Genomic DNA, 15385 nt, shown 5'->3' with positions numbered 1-15385 from the left:
ACTTTTGGCTCCCTAGATGTTTGGCCTATAATTCCCATCAGTCCTAGCTATCATAGCCAATGGTGAGGGGTGAGGGGAGCTGTAGGCCAAAACATCTGGAGGACCACCCCGGCTTTAAATGAAGGGATTATCATGTATCAGACATACCACATTCCACACATACACGCGCGCACAGTATTAGCCTTCCCTAACCCGGCACCCTCCAGATTGTTTGAACTTCAGTTCCCATCAGCCCCAGCCAGCATGGCCAGTAGTCAGGAATCCTCAGAGTTGTAGTCCAAAACATCTGGAGGGCCCCAGGTTGGGAAAGTAGATTTTATATGTTTTGAAGTAACCCCATGCAGCTCAATCCTATGAATATTTACTGAGAAGTAAACTGCAATCTTAGCCACACTTTCTTGGGAGCAACCCCATTGAACTTGGTTGGGGAAAATGTGGAAAGGATTGTGAGGTGGAAGTCTCTTTTCCAGTGTGGTGGCTTCAGTGGGTTAAAGTTCCGAAATGAGAGGTGATGACTGATGAAGCCTGCCTGGGAGTTATACTTTCGGGCCTGCAAGCCTGCCTTAATCATAGGGGATTTGTGGGGCCTGTTAGTGGGTACTTAGAGGTGAGAAAAGGGTTGTTCTGCTGTTGAGTAGCTTAGCCCTGAGGAAGGTAAATTACAGAGCTCGTAGCTTTCTCTTCCCCTCCCCGCTTCATAAGTGCTACACACATTTTATCTCTGCCCCCATCCTCCCCATGGTTGCTTAAAATATTTGTAAAGGGTGGGAGGTGTCATTTATCATCTTTTTCAGCAGTTGCTTAAATGTTTAAAGCTGGGACGTGCTTCTGCAACGCTCCCTTTTTCTTTCCTCTTTTATTCTTCTGTTATTGTTTTTAACCCAGGACAGTTGTCTTTCTTTTAGTTCTCCTCATTTTATTTAAAGGCAACCTGTAAATGAAGCGCTTATATAATCCTGAGGATAAAATATATTTTGGAAGTGTAGGATCACCTTCCCAGATTATCAGTGAACTTGACTGCAAGGTGTTATACAAAAGGGCAAGTGTTACTATTAATACTAAACCTTTGTCAGCATAATGTGAACTTGGCTTTAAAATAAAACTTTTCTCTCTGGCAAAGGAAAATGTCGTCCATTTAATTTACTGACATTCCTCCCCTCACCCCCTTTCTTCCTCCTCTTTCATTGCGGAAAACACAGCTGAAGAAGTGGAAAGACTGGCTGCAATGCGCTCGGACTCGCTGGTTCCAGGCACGCACACCCCTCCAATCAGGAGGAGAAGCAAGTTTGCCACCCTAGGAAGACTTTTCAAGCCATGGAAGTGGAGGAAGAAGAAGAGTGAGAAGTTCAAGCACACATCAGCAGGTATGATAGCTTTCTCTTGATGCGGGATGATACTTCACTTTTACAAGCAGAACAGGGGCTGGATCTACACTTACCGCCTTTTTCCACTTCCAATGAGGTTTCACCGCCCACCTTTCACACTACACAGTAGCCGCCTCGAATTGGAACCGGAATTTCCCACTTCCGTGCTCCCGCTTTCAATACCCTAATATCCCGGTATTTCCCCTTAATGTGCTCTGATTTTCTGCCTTCACTACCATATCCGGTCGTAGTCCTCTCCCCCGCCTGTCCATATATGGCAGTGTTTGTATTTCCCTCCTGTCCAGTCACAGTTCTTGATGGCCCCATGTCTTCTTCCGGCTACCGATCGCATAGCTTCCTCAGCAGCCCCCATTTCCTCAGCAACAAGCAAAGGGGTGGATGTGCGTGCGCTTGTCTGATCTCAGAAGCTAAGCGGGGTTGGCCCCGGTCAGTGCTTGGATGGGAGACCGCCTGGGAATCAGGCTTCCTCAACTGAGCAGGGGGTTGTTGTATCCCTTCAAATGAGATTAAGTTTTCCCCCTCCTATCCCTCGCTCTGGATGTTGTTGTTTTTTAATTACAGCGTTTTCCTCGCAGAATCAGGGCTTCTCCGTGATGTTTTTTTTTTCTAATTGAGGCATGATCTTCGAAGCTTCGAAGATCATGCTTCAATTAGGGGAAAAAACATTGTGGGGAATTCCCGATTCTGCGAGAAAAACACCTTAATTTAAAAAAAAACATATCCGGAGCAGGGGATAGGTGAGGGTAAAACTTAGTCTCATTTGAAGGGATACAACAACCCCCTGCTCAATGCAGGAAGCCTGATTCCCAGGCGGTCGCCCATCCAACTACTGACCGGGGCCGACCCCGCGTAGCATCCGAGATCAGACAAGCGCGCGCAGGAAAACAGCACAACGCTCGAGTGTGAACCGAGTGTGAGCATTCGATGAAGCACTGCAATGGGGAAAATGGGTGTGAATAATCACGTTTTAATGTGAGAGCGTTTAACCTGATGGGACACCGAATTTGACTGCTAGGATACAGTTATTATAAGGCAATCAACAACTGTAAGGACATGTCCACACACAGTGGGTTTTTTTGTGGATCTTTGGTGCTCACCAGTCCCCACAAATCGCTTGATCCCTGTGCCACACTGATGCTGCACTTGACCACATAGCAGATGGACTCTGCACAGGTGCCTCAGAGCCAATCATTCCCTGTAATACCACACTTTGGTGACTGAGTGCAGATTGGTTTGGAAGCAAAACAGTGTCCCCCACCCAAATAAAGTCATAACTTCTTCATGTTCTGGGGATGCCCTAGGGAGACAGAAGTACATAAGCTTGTGAATTTTTTTTTAAAAAAGACATTTTAACAAACCCCAAACTGCCTGCTAGGAGCCTGTGAGCTCAAAGAATGTTGATGGCAGTTTGGCCTACTGAAAGGGAGGGGTACTCTAAAACAGGGATGGGCAACCTTTTTTTTCAGCAAGAGCCGCATTCCCTCATGGGTAATATGTCAGAGGCCACACTTTGGTGGTAGGTAGGGGCAAAGCCAGCAATGGGCAGAGCCAGAGACAAAAGTGGGGGGTCACTTCTTTGTCACCCCCTTTTCTCCCTCTCCCTCTTCTTTCCGTTCTGCTCAGCAGGCTGTAAGAGAAGGGACAGACCGCTCTCACCAGAGTTCTGAACTGATCTCATGTAGAGGGCTGTTGAAATTAGGCTAAGGGCCACCCTGGTCTAAAGAAACAACAAGTCAGGCAGTCAGTGTACCTATTCTTCTCCAGTTTACTTTTGCTTCAGTCTTCTTCCCCTCCTTCTGCTTTCTCCCTGGGATGGAATAGGCCTGCATTGGCCTGATTTCTAAAGTGGAATGAGCCTGGTGTGGCTAACATCCATTTTTAAAGGGGGCTTAAAACGGTCCCCAGACAGAGCAAACCTGCCATGTCCTGCTTGAGGCTTCCCAAAGACAGCTTGTTGGCTTGTGTGGTAACAGAATGCTGGACTGAATAGGCCTTAGGTCTAATCCAGCAGGACTCTTCTTATGTTAGTTAAGGTAACACAGCCTTAAGTGTCCCAGAAATTGCTCCAAAGGAATTTTCTACGTCCTAGAGAGACTAGCCAAGGTATTAATTGGATCTTCTCCTGCGATGTTCATTTGCATGAGAGATGGAGAACTCATTCACATACAGAAATTCCGGATAGCTATGTTGATTAATTAGGGGAGGAAATCCAAAAGTAACAGTAGAGTAGTACCTTTTTGAGGTCCAACTAAAATGTCCTAAGAAGAGCCCTGTTGAATCAGACCAAAGATCCATCTATCTTTGCAACCAACCAGATGCCTTCAGGAAGCCCACAAGCTGGGCACGAAGGCAACATAATAGTGCTCTCCAGCCCTTGCTTCCCAGCAGCCAGGCTTCAGTGATATACTGCCAACATCTCAAAATAGCGAGCAACCTTTTGAGTTCCTCAGTTCTCTTCTTCAGACTGGCTAAAGAGGTGGTAGAGAAGAGAAAAGATGTTCCTGGGCATGAAGGGAAAGTCTGCAGTTTGTAAGATGAAATCTTCAAATTGCCTTTACCACTTTGCATGCACCAAACTGCAAAGGAGGCCCTAACACCTGAGAACAGATGGAGTCATGGCAGTAGCTCTACTGAAGCTTTTGGGACTGTTTGTGTACTTTTTAGGGAATCAGGTGAGCGGGCAAGGAGGTTAATAAAAACTCCTGCTTGTTCTGCATTTCCATCTCCCTCTGTCAAAATGTAGATTGTAACTCCTCGGTGTAAAACCTCTTTTGTTGACTTATACTCTGGAAAGTGATATGTACATTGATCATGCTAAATAAAAATAATGATGACCATATGCTAGTTTACTATATACTGGGAGGTTTTTTGTTTTGTTTTTCTTAATGTAGGAGAGCATTCTAAAGTATGGAAATGTAAACTGGACTGGTATACTTCCAGGATTCTACCACCTCATTCTGCTTATGTGTAGCCAATAGGGATGAAGAAGTGTCTGCTTGCAAAATTCCTGTGCCACATTGTAACTGGGCTTTTGTTGTTGATGTTCAGGCATGGCTTCCTGCAGTTTCCAGTTCAATGCTAAAGTGTCAGACTCAGAGCACAGTAAGCTCCCATGTGGCCATGGCCTAAAGTACTGAAAATAGCAACAAACCCCTATGGGTATACAGGAATTTATTGTAACAATTCCAGTTCCCAACATCTTTAGGGTGGAATGCTCTCCTTCATCAGAAACTGCACACACGCATGACTTAACAGGCATATATGTAGCTAGATTTTACTGCGCTATTTGGGGCCAGCCCTACCAGTAGACAGTCTGAAGCAGTTGCCTCAGGCAGCACCTACTGGGAGGCAGAAACAAAGTGTTGGAGGAGAGACCTGTTTGCCATGCAGCCTGCCCTGCACCTCCTGTGTTAGCCTGCTGCCTTCAGGTGCCGTGGAGGATGCTGTCCCATCATCAGTGTTGAAGACAGATTCATCTGCCAGTCCACTTGGCTTTTGTACATGGAACAGGATGGGTGCTGTCTTGTTCTTTGCCTTAGGCCGCAAAATGTTTTGGGCTATCCCTGATGCTATTTTCTCTGAAGAATGCCTTAAAACAGGGGTGGGCAACTTGTGGCCTTCCAGATGTTTTGGCCTACAACTCCCCTCACCCCTCACTACTGGCTATGCTAGCTGGGGTTGATGGGAGTTGTAGGCCAAAACATCTGGAGGGCCACAAGTTGCCCACTCCTGCCATACAGAATCAAACACTTCGTAATTATAGCGACACTTACATCCAATGTGATGTCCATGCCAGAGGTGGCTCCAGAAAGAAATATGGGGAGGGTGGGGTGGGGGTGGCACAGTAGGGGCAGCACAGTAGGGGCAAGGTGTCTTTACTGTCCAGGGGAGTGGGGAGCTTTGTGCCCAATGTTAGATTTCTGAAAGAGAAATAATGGTATATCAGTGCTCCTGTCCATTGATCCTGTCTATGTTTTCTGAAGTCAATCCTATTGAATGGGATAGAGTTAACTTTCAAGTAAGCATGCTTAGGATGCTTCAGATGTATTGACTGATCGTGGTGATGAAGGAAAGCACACTGGCTATTTGAAATTGCCTTTTCTTCAAGTAACCACAGGGGTCCAACAATGAGGGGCCCAAGCCACTTGTTGGGAGGGTGTCCTTGCCCCCTTCACCCTGCTCTGGCACTGCCTATACCCCCCCCCCTTCTCTAGTATAATCAGTTACTCTACCTTTGCTCTGCCCTTACTTGAGCAAATAAATAGCTATATAGATCATAAAACAGTTGCTAACATAATTGAAAGTGCTGGTATATCATGACTTTCGGTTCCACTGAAGGATCTGGTAATAAACATTTGCTACTGGATCTGCTTACAGCCAGTTGAGAGTATTTCTGTAGAATGATATAAACGATTCCTCATCCTAAATATGAACTTCAGAGTTCCTGTGTTTCCTATGACGCTGTTACAGTGTGGGCAAGAAGTGGCTCTGCTTCATTTATAGCAGCCTTCCCCAACCTGGTGCCCTCCAGATATGTTGGGCAGCAACTCCCAATGGCTGGGAATCATGGGAGTTCCAGTCCAACACATCTTTAGGGCACCAAGTTGGGGAAGGCTGACTTATAGGTCCTATTGAAATTGTTTTAATAGTTAAAATAGCCTTCCCCAGTCTGGTGCCCACCGGGACGTTTGGATACAGATGTTGGAGAAATCCACACTGGAACCAAATGAGTGTAGATGTTTATGAATCCAACTGTGGATTCTGCAGAGGACTGGCTTTTCCCCTGTTGGGCGGGTTCTACAGAGTTGTGGACAATTTTTCTAACCTTTGGGAATTTTGCGCAAATTTCATCGTAGAAAAATACACAAACAAATTTTAAAATGGCCAAAAGTACACATTTCCCCCAAGACTAAAGTGTGAAAATGTGCATTTTGGGCGGATTTGCACATTTTTGCAGTGTGGATTTGCGCAAATTCAAATTTGCGCAAATTCAGAAACTAAAAAATCAAATTCCATCAATGGGCAGATGATGGAACGAAAGGCACATGACCACCTGTAAAACACAGACAGGACAGATTTTACACAATCCATACATCCCTACATTTGGACTACATTTCCCAGCATTCCTAACCATTTGGCCATGCTATCTGGGTCTGATGGAGGATAAAGTACAGAACATCTGTAGGGCACCAGGTTGGGGAAGGCTGAGTTAAAACAAATGCAATTTAACTTTAAATTATGATAAGAGTAAGACAATATATGTGCGCACTCCTACTTTTTTATATACAATTGCAATTGACTACAGAGGCCTATCTTTTGTTTGCCACCTTTCGAAAAGCTCTTTACCATGTGGTCCTTCTCCTCCCACAGTGGCTTCCATACAAAGTTCTGACAAGTCTTAAGTCATTACACAGAGCTTTGCATAAGCAGGTGCTGTTCCATTCTCTTCAATGCAATTGGGATACACAGATGCATCCTCCCCTCCCAGAACTGGCCCCATCAGCAGCCATTCCACCTGACTCAGAGGGAGACATGAGACAGCAAGACCCTCTCCTTTGGCTTGGCTGGGACCAGCTGCCATTTGGCTCCTCCTCTCCCGGAACCCTTGCTGTGGCCATTCTACCTGCTTGTTACTTAAGAGTTGGTACCTGAATTTGCTTCCTTTTCTCTTTCTTCCCCGTTCCTTTTTTCCATGTGTATTGTGTTTTATTAGGCTGTAAGCCAGGGGTGGCAACCTGGTGTCTTCCAGTTGTTCTAGAGTACAGTTCTCATAATCCCTGACTATTGACTGTGCTGGCTGGGGCTGGTGGGAATTAAAGTCCAAAACATCTGGAGGACAGCAGGTTGCCTACTCTTGCTGTAAGTCATTATTTTAAATTATAAACCACGATGAAGGCCAAAACAGAGGATTTTGCAGAATTCTAGAGGAAGGCCAAAACAGAGGATTTTGCAGAATTCTAGAGTAGGCACAGGGCCCCCAGTCTGAATTGGGGTTAGGGAGGGGTTAGGGACCTGCAACCCTTTCTGTAACACCACCACCACCCCAGCTATGGGCCGTAAAGGAAATGGATCACTATTTTGCAATAGAAATTGCAAAATAGGACCCCACCCCCCAATCCAAATGTGGCCCATAGTGCTAAAGGGCTAAAGTCCCACTACACACACACACACATGTCCCAATCTGGATTGGGAGCCCTGCATCTACTCCAGAGTAAAAATGAAAGTAATAATGTAATGTCTGTTTTAACCTCAGAACAGAGATATATCAATGAAGTTAATACAGACAAAAGCATCTAAGTGAATAGGAACTCTCTGTTCACACAGTGTGTCAGATGCTACTTGGAGGTCCCATGTGAACACTGAAGACTCTGCATTTGGTCAAGCATCTGCTGAGGTTGTAACAGTGTTCTTCAATGAATATATAAGTTCATTGCTTAGAACAGGGCCATTTCACTCTTCCGTTTGGGCTTTGTTGCTCTCCCCCCACCCTTATTTTGGCTTCACTGTTGAGAAGCTATTGTTCTCAAAGTGATGTTACTGCACACAAAAAACCCGGATTGTCTCTCGTTCATGTTCTCTATCAGTCATCCCTATAAGTATCCGGTGGGACTCAAGCAGCTAGCTCTTTAGAAAGTCAGTTCCTACAGCACTTCTACAAACACACACAGAACAAAAGAACTAAGAATAATCTACATGGTTTTCTTATTGAACATAGAAGAAAGGGTGGAATGCTGTTCCTTGCTCTGTATGATAACAAGAGATCAGGACAGAGTTAGCATCTGATATCTTGAATCTCAACATGGTTAGCACTGTAATTTCCAAAGTAAATCAAAAGCAACCCCAGGAGATGCTATAATGAGAGCTAGCCTATATTTATGGCTAATCCTTTGGTGTGCTGATAAAGGTCTTTAGAAAAATATAATTTCCATCACCCTCCTGAGGAAACACAGTCAGCTTTTCCCACTTTGAAATTTGGGGGGTGGGGGTGGGGCAGGGTGGGAATAAACACTGGCTATATGTTCACGCAAAAGGTTCAAGTATATTTGATGCTCATGCTGGTACAATGTACTCTACTTTTGTATCTCATCCATCATGGGCAGAGAGATATATTGGACAAAACCCAGAAATCCTAACTGATTTGTTCATACTGAACAATATATTGTTCTTTTAAAACACACTCTGATTACTAAGTCCGCATATTAAAGAACTTTCAGTGGCTGATTCCAATTTTGTACGTTTGTTAGTAATTTTGCAGAATAAGTTCAATATGACTTCAAAGGGAAGTTTCATGAGAAATATGTGAAAGTTAATTATATTAAAACTAAAATATGCAGATGGGATGCCATTGACAGAAATTGTGCAGAAGGATGATGTGCAGCTGCTGTGTGTTTCTCAGCTGAACAGGAGAAGGGCTGTGAAGAATTAACCTGTATGACACTTTTGGGGACATTTCACCCACCACAATCCTACCTGCCCTATAGTGGGTAGTAACCTTGTCTAAGGGCCAAACAAAATGTTTTGTCTAGCTTGCATGATGGAGCTATTTATGCAAGGTTTCTTTAACTCCATGTAAGCACACATGGCCCTGATTTAGTTTGGGAGAGTGGTGCTCGGGGGGGGGGGGGCAGGGGTTAAACCTTTCCACCCCATCCATTTTTGTGTGAAATTCTATACAACCTAAACTCCAATGTAGGTCTTTTTTCTTTTCTGTTATTAACATCTCCCCCATGGGGAGGGGAATTCTGTGAAAAATACAGGTGGGGTGGAAAGGTTTAACCTGCCCTCGCCCTGAGTGCCATGGTTTCGATCCAATTTGGAGCTGCACATGCCTACACGGAAGTAAAGAAAACTAGCCTGCATGGCTCCACCATGCATACTAGAGAGAATGTTTAGTTTAGCCGTAATGCACTAACCTCATTTTTGAAGGGACTTTTCTACTTGGTAAGCATTTTTTTCTCTTTTTATTTTTTCCAGTAATTTTAATATACATACATAGTTTTGTATATATGCACAGCAATGAATACATATGACATGCAAATATATGAAAATACAACTTTCTAGCAAATATACATAAGCTTCAACAAAAGCAGATCAGATATCCAAATAAGTATCCATTTGAAGGTGGCCACCCGTTCAGAAATTTTAATTGTTTTAATTGTGAACTGCCTAGAGAGCCTCAGCTATTGGGCAGTATAAAAATGTAATAAATAAATAAATATTGAAAGTGTTGTAAGGTCTTCAATCCATCGCATTATAGAGGTGAGCATTTATCCTTCCAGTGTTGTAGGTCTTTTAGCTGACAAAAGGACACAGAGAATTCATTTGTGCTGTTGTTGTTGTTCAGTCGTTCAGTCGTGTCCGACTCTTCATGACCCCATGGACCATAGCACTCCAGGCCTTCCTGTCCTGCGCTCTCTCCTGGAGTGTGCTCAAGTCCATATTCATTGCATCGGTGATGCTATCTAGCCATCTCATCCTCTGCCGTCCCCTTCTCCTTTTGCGTTCAATCTTTCCCAGCATCAGGGTCTTTTCCAGGGAGTTTTCTCTTCGCATTAGGTGGCCAAAATATTGGAGCTTCAGTTTCAGTATCTGCCCTTCCAATGAGCACTCAGGGTTGATTTCCTTTAGGATTGACTGATTTGACCTCCTTGCAGCCAGGGGACTCGTAAGAGTCTTCTCCAGCACCACAGTTCGAAAGCATCAATTCTTCGGCGCTCAGCCTTCCTTATAGTCCAGCTCTCACAGCCATACATTACTACTGGGAAAACCATAGCTTTGATTAGACAGACCTTTGTCGGCAAGGTGATGTCTCTGCTTCTTACTATGCTGTCTAGGTTTGCCATAGCTTTCCTCCCAAGGAGCAAGCATCTTTTAATTTCATGGCTACAGTCACCGTCTGCGGTGATCTTGGAGCCCAAGAAAATAAAATCTGTTACTGCTTCCATTTCTTCCCCTTCTATATGCCAGGAAGTGATGGGGCCAGATGCCATGATCTTCGTTTTTTTCATGTTGGGTTTCAAACCAGCTTTTGCACTCTCCTCTTTCACCCTCAACAAGAGGCTCTTGAGATCCTCTTCGCTTTCTGCCATTAGGGTGGTATTGTCTGCGTATCTGAGGTTATTGATAATTCTCCCAGCAATCTTAATTCCGACCTGTGATTCATCCAACCCGGAGTTTCTCATGATGTGACCGTTTGTTAATTTCCAAGAAGCAGGTAAATAATTTAAAAGAGCATGTACATCAGCAAATATTAAAGACTGTTTCTGTACAAAATGTATCTGTATAATAACCTGCTCCCAAAAAGAAGCAACTATTGGACATTGCCAAAACATATGTTTAAAAGAAGCATTAGCTGCATTGCACTGCCAAGAATTGGCCAAATTAGACAAACTCTTATTAAAGGGAAGTTGTGGAGTTTAACAGACATGAAACAAACGTTTTTGGTGAATGAAACCCAGCCTAAGGTCCACAGACATGACAGGTATAGTTGCCAAAGATCCATTGATAAGGCAAAATGGGACAATCAGTTCCTATTTCATTCTTGCTTAAAACCCTGTATATTGTCTTTATTTACCAATAACAGGTATTTATAGACATGGATTGTAGGTCGCTTTGCCTGACCAGCCTCAATAAGTGCTTCCAATAATGACAGAAATTCTGGTGCTGTAAAAGCAGCCAGGCCAAACCTGGATACTAACAAATGCTGCAATTGCAAGTATTGCCATTCAGCTTTAGCTGGCAAGCCATAGTTGGCATGCAAGGTAGAAAACAAGAACTCATCATTAGTACCCACCGTTGATCCAAAGTTAAAATCACCTTATTTATCCACTTGATATGCATAGACGACACAGTAGCAATTAGGCCAACACACTCCGTTTGCCATCCCAGTCAAGTAAATCTATAGGACTGGAGTGTCATTGAATAATCCCTGAGTGATGAGCTGTTACAAGTCACAAATGAATCCAAATCCATTATTGCATAGAAATCAGATCAGAGATCTAAGGCTGGGTTTTAATAACTTTAGCGCTGTTAACTAGCTTGCAAGTGAATTAGCAGCATTTTACCTGAAATTATATGTAGCCAGCAACATAGTTCAAATATGTCATGAGGAAAGGTTTGCGAGATACACTAAAGTTAATCCATTTCTCATCTAGAACATCATCTTTTCCAGAAATCATTAAAACTATAATTAATGTGATGCACCGAAAGCCCTTGGCAACCCATGCTCAGACAGAAGGCTAGGTGCTGGATGCGCCTGATCTCGTCTGATCTCGTAAGCTAAGCAGGGTCACCCCTGGTTAGTACTTAGATGGGAGACTGCCTGGGAATCAGGCTTCCTGCACTGAGCAGGGGTTGGACCCGATGATCTTGTAGGCCCCTTCCAACCCTATGATTCTATGAGATAATGCTGACAGCAATTATTATTATTATAAAAACATCTAAATGACCAGATCATATCACTTCATGGGCATGGTCTACTTGCCTGATAAGGAGAGCTTGTAACTTATGGCAAAGGAAGTCAGCATGATGCCATGCATATTCTAGAGCGACTGTCAAAATTATTTTCTGCCAGGTTATGTACAGACTTTTCAGAAGAGGTGCTGGCCTTCCCTTCAACAACTGGATAATGACCAAAGAAATACCCCCTGAACCAGTTTGCACCTAGTAGAGATGGGTGACCAACTAGGTCCTTGCCCTGAAAATCAGTCAGGCCCGTCAAGCATTCTGTTCGAACACTCAGAAATCTCAAAGGGGTTCACAAAGAAAGTGAGCCTCCCTGACTATGTGAGCCCCTGTGCTCGGATTCTTGCAAGCAAGGTGGGCACAGCCTTGATTTTGCTTACACCTTGAGCCTTTTGCTGCTTGCTGCTCCCTCCCCTAAGGAAAAAACTTGCCTTGGGGAATACCAGTTGGGTTCTGAAGAACGTCGGAGAGGCCAGGTAAGCCTCTCCTGAGGGGAAACAATGTTTGTAATGTCTTTTCCTGCCACGGATGATGAGGTCTGGTAGGCCTCTACATAAGAACTTAAGAGCCAAGCTGGATCGACCAACAGTCCATCTAGTCCAACATTCTGTTCACATAGTGGCCAACCAGCTGCCTGTGGGAAACGCACAAGCAGGACGTGCATGCAACAACACCCTCCCACCCACGTTCCACAGCATCTGGTATACTGAGGCCTAGTGCCTTTGATACTGCAGATAATATATAAGCAACATGACTAGTAGCCACTGATAGCCTTATCCTCCATGAATTTGTCTAATCCCTTTTTAAAGCCATCCAAGTTGATAGCCTTCGCTATATCTTGTGGTAGCAAATTCCATAGTCTCACAATGCCCTGTGTGAGGAATTACTTCCTTTTACTTGTCCTGAGTCTCCCACCATTCAGCTTCATGGGATTGTTTATTGAAAGTGGAAATGGCGAGTGTGTGGGAGGCAGCACGCTTGTTGCTTCGCTGATTGCTGGCAACTCCTGGGTTAAACAACTCAGGAACTGCAGCATGATGTGGGAACCATGTCTATGTCTGAGTGGAGAAGAGATCCTGACAGTGACTTCCAGTTTCTGGGTTTAAGGGCTGACTGGTGTTGGTGAGGCCTTAGCTACTCATCCCCTTTTACACAGCCGATTCTTGTAGCAGTTGTCTATTTTTGTATGTTGGTTGACAAATGCGGGCTTCTGTTGAAAAGGGATGTTTATGCTTTTCTTTGGCTCCATCTTTTGTGCCCTCTTGAAAATCTGCTGCATAGCATATTTCGAGCCATTAAGAAGCAGACTTTGCCTTGCTGTATTGAAAAGGCTTTTTAAGAATGTACTAACCCTCATGCTATTGCTTTAATGGGACATTTGTGAAAAAGGATTCTTAAATGCATCCGAGCTTACAGGAACGGAATGTTTAATGAGGCCATTTGCATTTTATGCTAATTACACTTCCAGCTGCTATAAAGATTATATGCAACAGCCCCAAACTGAAATTCTGTAATGTCGCTTTGCAATAGTGTATTCCTACAGAAGAAGAAAAAGAAGAAAGGTAACAGAATGTAGTTAATCTGCAAGGGAGAGAATGTATAAAAAGGGCTTAAAGCATGAATAGGTGAAATTTAAAAAATGCATCTGGGGGTTCTTATCTCTTTCTTTTGCATCATATGTCAACAAGAGGATTTACCAACAAATTGAGTAATGATGAAATCCCTGGATCTGCAGGTACAGTTTCTTGAAAAACTGATTCTCATGTATAAGTTGGGATCTCTGCAGCTGCAGCTGTCACGCTGACAAAATGTGCCGCTTTAAACAAAAGTCATGTTCCAGATAGTTAGTCCTTTTGTAAGGTAATCTTAGCTACAAGCAAAAATTGTGCTCCGAGTTGTTGTTTTTCTATTCCGCATATTCTGCAGAGGAGGTCAACAAAGGTGATCAGGGGACTGGAAACAAAGCCCTATGAGGACAGACTGAAAGAACTGGGCATGTTTAGCCTTGAGAAGAGGAGGGGAGATATGATAGTGCTCTTCAAATACTTGAAAGGTTGTCACAGAGAGGAAGGACAGGATCTCCTCTTGATCATGCCAGAGCGCAGGACACGGAAGAATGGGCTCAGGTTACAGGAAGCCAGATTCTGGCTGAACATCAGGAAAAACATCCTGACTGTTAGAGCAATACGACAATAGAACCAATTACCTAGGGAGATAGTGGGTTCTCCCACACTGGAGGCATTCAAGATGAAGCTGGTCAGCCATCTGTCAGGGATGCTTTGACTTCAATTCCTGCATTGAGCAGGGGGTTGGACTCGATGGTCTTATAGGCCCCTTCCAACTCTACTATTCTATGAATCTATGATATGCAACTGAAATGTGAAATAAGCATGTAACAGTGGAAAGCTGTACATATCTACTCAGAAGTAAGTCCTTTTGAGTTCAGTAGGGCTTACGCCCAGGAAAGTGGGTATAGGATTGCAGCCTGAGAGGGCTTTATAAGACCATTTAGTTTGAAATGATGGGAGTTGTAATACAATACATATGGAGGGCACCAGGCTGGGGAAGGCTGGCATATGCTTTGCATGCAAAGGTGCCACGTTCAATCCCTGGCACCTCCTGCAAGGGCTGGGGAAGTCTCCTGACTGAAACTCTGAAGAATTGCTTCCAGTAGATGTAGCCAAGGGGTGGGTAAAATGCAGCCCTAAGGTCGGATGTGGCCTTGGCCTAATTTCATGCTGCCCTAAGGTCTGACTTCATTAAGGTCTAATTTCATGCACCCCTAAGGTCGGATGTGGCCTCTGCCTAATTTCATGTGGTCTTCCAAAAGTGATCAGTTCACACCTCTGGCAAGAATGAACTGCCTCTTCCCCATCAGCCCACTGGGCAGGAAAGAAGAGGGGTAGAGAGGAGGCAGTAGTAGAAAGAGAAATAGGGGTGGCCTCAGTCTTTTGGCCCCTTGCAGCACCCAACAGGTTATCCCTGAGGGAATGTGGCCCTCAAGAGAAAAGGGGTTTCCAAACCCTGGTGTAGGCCATACTTGGTACTTGGTATAGTGCATTCTCTGTAATCTATTACTTTGTCATGATATTAACCTATATTTCAATTTGGGATTGTGTGGACATTTCCACAGGCATACATGGAAAAGGCTGGAGGGGGGAAATCTTATTTTTCCCAGGTCTGCCTTGCTTGTGTTGAAAAAAGAGTAGTTAAACATGTTAAGGGTTTGCTAATCTCTATTCATTCATCTCTAGAACATGATACTAAGGAGACCATTCTGGTCTCTGCTAATACTTGTGAAAATGCAACCAGGAAAACCCTTGTGGTATCCTCACTAATTCCATATAAACTAATTTATATTATTTTGCCTCCATCAGATATTTAACATCAGTTTATGCCATGAGTGTTTTTTCTGCCCATTTAAAGAACCAGAAAATGCTGCTGCTGTTAAAAAAAAAGAACAAATATCCTTCAAATGTTCTTCACTGTTCTTATTTTGTAAAGCTGTTCTTTACATAATACCTTTGCAAAGTTTC

The 15385-nt window shown here is 43.9% G+C and overlaps 1 protein-coding gene across 1 annotated transcript in view; it reads left to right on the top strand.

The window, feature by feature from the left end:
* PHACTR1 (phosphatase and actin regulator 1) overlaps positions 1-15385 on the top strand; it is a 396386-nt gene that overhangs the window by 243319 nt on the left and 137682 nt on the right. Inside the window, exon 3 of the mRNA XM_084850304.1 lies at positions 1200-1364. Within this exon, the coding sequence (XP_084706430.1) occupies positions 1200-1364 (165 nt within the window). The remainder of the gene's footprint in view (positions 1-1199; positions 1365-15385) is intronic.

Source organism: Heloderma suspectum, chromosome 4, assembly GCF_057233095.1.
Source record: "Heloderma suspectum isolate Gila_16-S chromosome 4, 16-S_ref, whole genome shotgun sequence".
In the NCBI taxonomy this organism is placed as follows: Eukaryota; Metazoa; Chordata; class Lepidosauria; order Squamata; family Helodermatidae; genus Heloderma; species Heloderma suspectum.
This window is presented reverse-complemented; position numbering and strand designations above follow the sequence as displayed.